Genomic DNA, 2,278 nt, shown 5'->3' on the forward strand with positions numbered 1-2,278 from the left:
ACTGATGCTAAAGCTCTAACTCCAATACTTTGGCCACCTCATGAGAAGAGTTGACTCACTGCAAAAGACTCTGATGCTGTGAGGGGTTGGGGGAGGGAGGAGACGGGGATGACAGAGAATGAGATGGCTAGATGGCATCACCAGCTCGATGGACATGAGTTTGAGTGAACTCCAGGCGTTGGTGATGGATATGGAGGCCTGGCGTGCTGTGATTCATGGGGTCGCAGAGTCAGACACGACTGAGCGACTGAACTGAACTGACCTCATCCAGATGATCAAGATTAACACAACAGACGGCTTCTCTTTTCTTCCTGTTTTTTTTTGGGCTGTTTGGTAGTAAACTCCCGGCCATGCCTGAACCCTCCAAGTCCGCTCCGGCCCCGAAGAAGGGCTCCAAGAAGGCGGTGATCAAGGCGCAGAAGAAGGACGGCAAGAAGCGCAAGCGCAGCCGCAAGGAGAGCTACTCCGTGTACGTGTACAAGGTGCTGAAGCAGGTCCACCTGGACACTGGCATCTCGTCCAAGGCCATGGGCATCATGAACTCCTTCGTCAACGATATTTTCGAGCGCATCGCTGGTGAGGCATCGCGCCTGGCCCATTACAACAAGCGCTCGACCATCACATCCAGGGAGATTCAGACTGCCGTGCGCCTGCTGCTGCTGGGAGAACTGGCCAAGCATGCTGTGTCTGAGGGCACCAAGGCTGTCACCAAGTACACCAGCTCCAAGTGAGCCGGCCCGCCACGGAGTGATCGAACTACATCTATCACTTCACGATCCTGCTGAAGCCATCAGTGCAATTAAACTCATCAGAGTACTCAGAACAACATCCACTATGGATTCTTCACTTCTGTCATCCTGACAGTCCTCCGATACATTTTCATTGGATCCAAAATCTTGGTGGAAGAAAATCCCTGAACACTATCCTGACTTCTTAAGATGAAATGCCTATCTCTTTAGGCTACATGAGGCTGTAGCTGTTGCTTCCTTCAAACCTAGTGTTAGATTTTGTCAGTGGCCACACCGTGGAACATAGACTTCTAAAAGCCACAAACCATGACTTCGAATAGTTTTTCAGTTGTAATTTGATGGAGTTGAGAAATATAGAAGAATATATGCCATTTATCTGTATCATGTGCTGCTGCTCTAATGTTCCAGACTTCAGTCCATCCTATGTAGGAAGGTGAAAGCTTGCAGTAGTCCTTTAAGGCCACTCTCATTCCATATCTATTTTCTAGATGAGCAAACTAATGCACAGAGAAGGGGAGTATTTTGTCTAAACAGCTAAGGATAAATGACAGAGTCAGTTTTCAAGCCTCATGGTAGTGGCCATCACTGTAAAAATGATGTACTTTGTGGTCTTTTGTTATCATTAAATTCTTTCAAAACAAATAAACAAATGGAGATGGGCCATTTGTATTTGTTTTAATAGTGAAAAAGTTGCCATTCTTCCTTTGGGGGAAAAAAAAAGTTTGTCCTTCTTGTTCCCAAGAACAGAAAAGAAAAAAAAAGGCAGTTTATTATTTTTTTTTTCTTGGCGAACACTGGTCCAGCTCTCTTTAGATGATCCTGTAGCCCTACTCATAATCATACAATTAATAACTTTTGCCTTTCCTGTGAGAAACAAGCATGTATAGCAAAGTCTGCCTGTTGATTATAATACTCAAATAAAAGAAAAATCAAAACGGAAAAAAAAAGATTAACACAACAATGATAAATCATGCTGATAACATGTACCCGTGATATTATGTGACAAGAAGGGCACTTTATCTCTGTGGTCGTCCTCTCAAGAACACATAAACCACTATCATCACAAGAAAAAAAAAAAATCACAGAAACCCAACTGGGAGACAATCTACGAACTAGTTGAGCAGTATTCCTCAAAACTCTCAAGGTTATCAAAAACAGAAAATCTAAGAAACTACCACAGTCAATAAAAGCCTGAGGAGACATGACTACTAAATGTAAGGTGGTATCTTGGATAGATTTCCAGGAATGAAAAAGTGACATTACGTAAAACCTAAGGAAATCAAAATAAAGAATGAACTTTAGTTATTAACAGTGTATCTGTATTGGTCCATTAGTTGTGACAAATCATACCAATGCAAGATGTTAATGGTAGGGGAAACAGAGTGCAAAGTATATGGAAACTCTCTGTACTTTCTTTGCAATATGTGTAAATCTAAGTCTATTCTAAAATAAAAATATATTTAAGAGGAAATGATGGGGACAAGATGTTGGAGGAATAGGTGGACATCTTAGAGGATATCCCTCTCCAT

At 42.4% G+C, this 2,278-nt stretch overlaps 1 protein-coding gene across 1 annotated transcript; it reads left to right on the forward strand.

Annotated features, from left to right (window-relative positions):
- Positions 1 to 321: 321 nt before the first annotated feature.
- Positions 322 to 924, forward strand: LOC129564415 (histone H2B type 1-N-like). Its single transcript, XM_055438393.2, has one exon. The coding sequence runs from the start codon at positions 351 to 353 to the stop codon at positions 729 to 731; it is 381 nt and encodes a 126-aa protein (XP_055294368.1). The 5' UTR covers positions 322 to 350; the 3' UTR covers positions 732 to 924.
- The last annotated feature ends 1,354 nt before the right edge of the window (positions 925 to 2,278 follow it).

This window comes from Moschus berezovskii, chromosome X (genome assembly GCF_049115385.1).
Source record: "Moschus berezovskii isolate FMDL1 chromosome X, NW_MosBer_1.0, whole genome shotgun sequence".
Lineage (NCBI taxonomy): Eukaryota > Metazoa > Chordata > Mammalia > Artiodactyla > Moschidae > Moschus > Moschus berezovskii.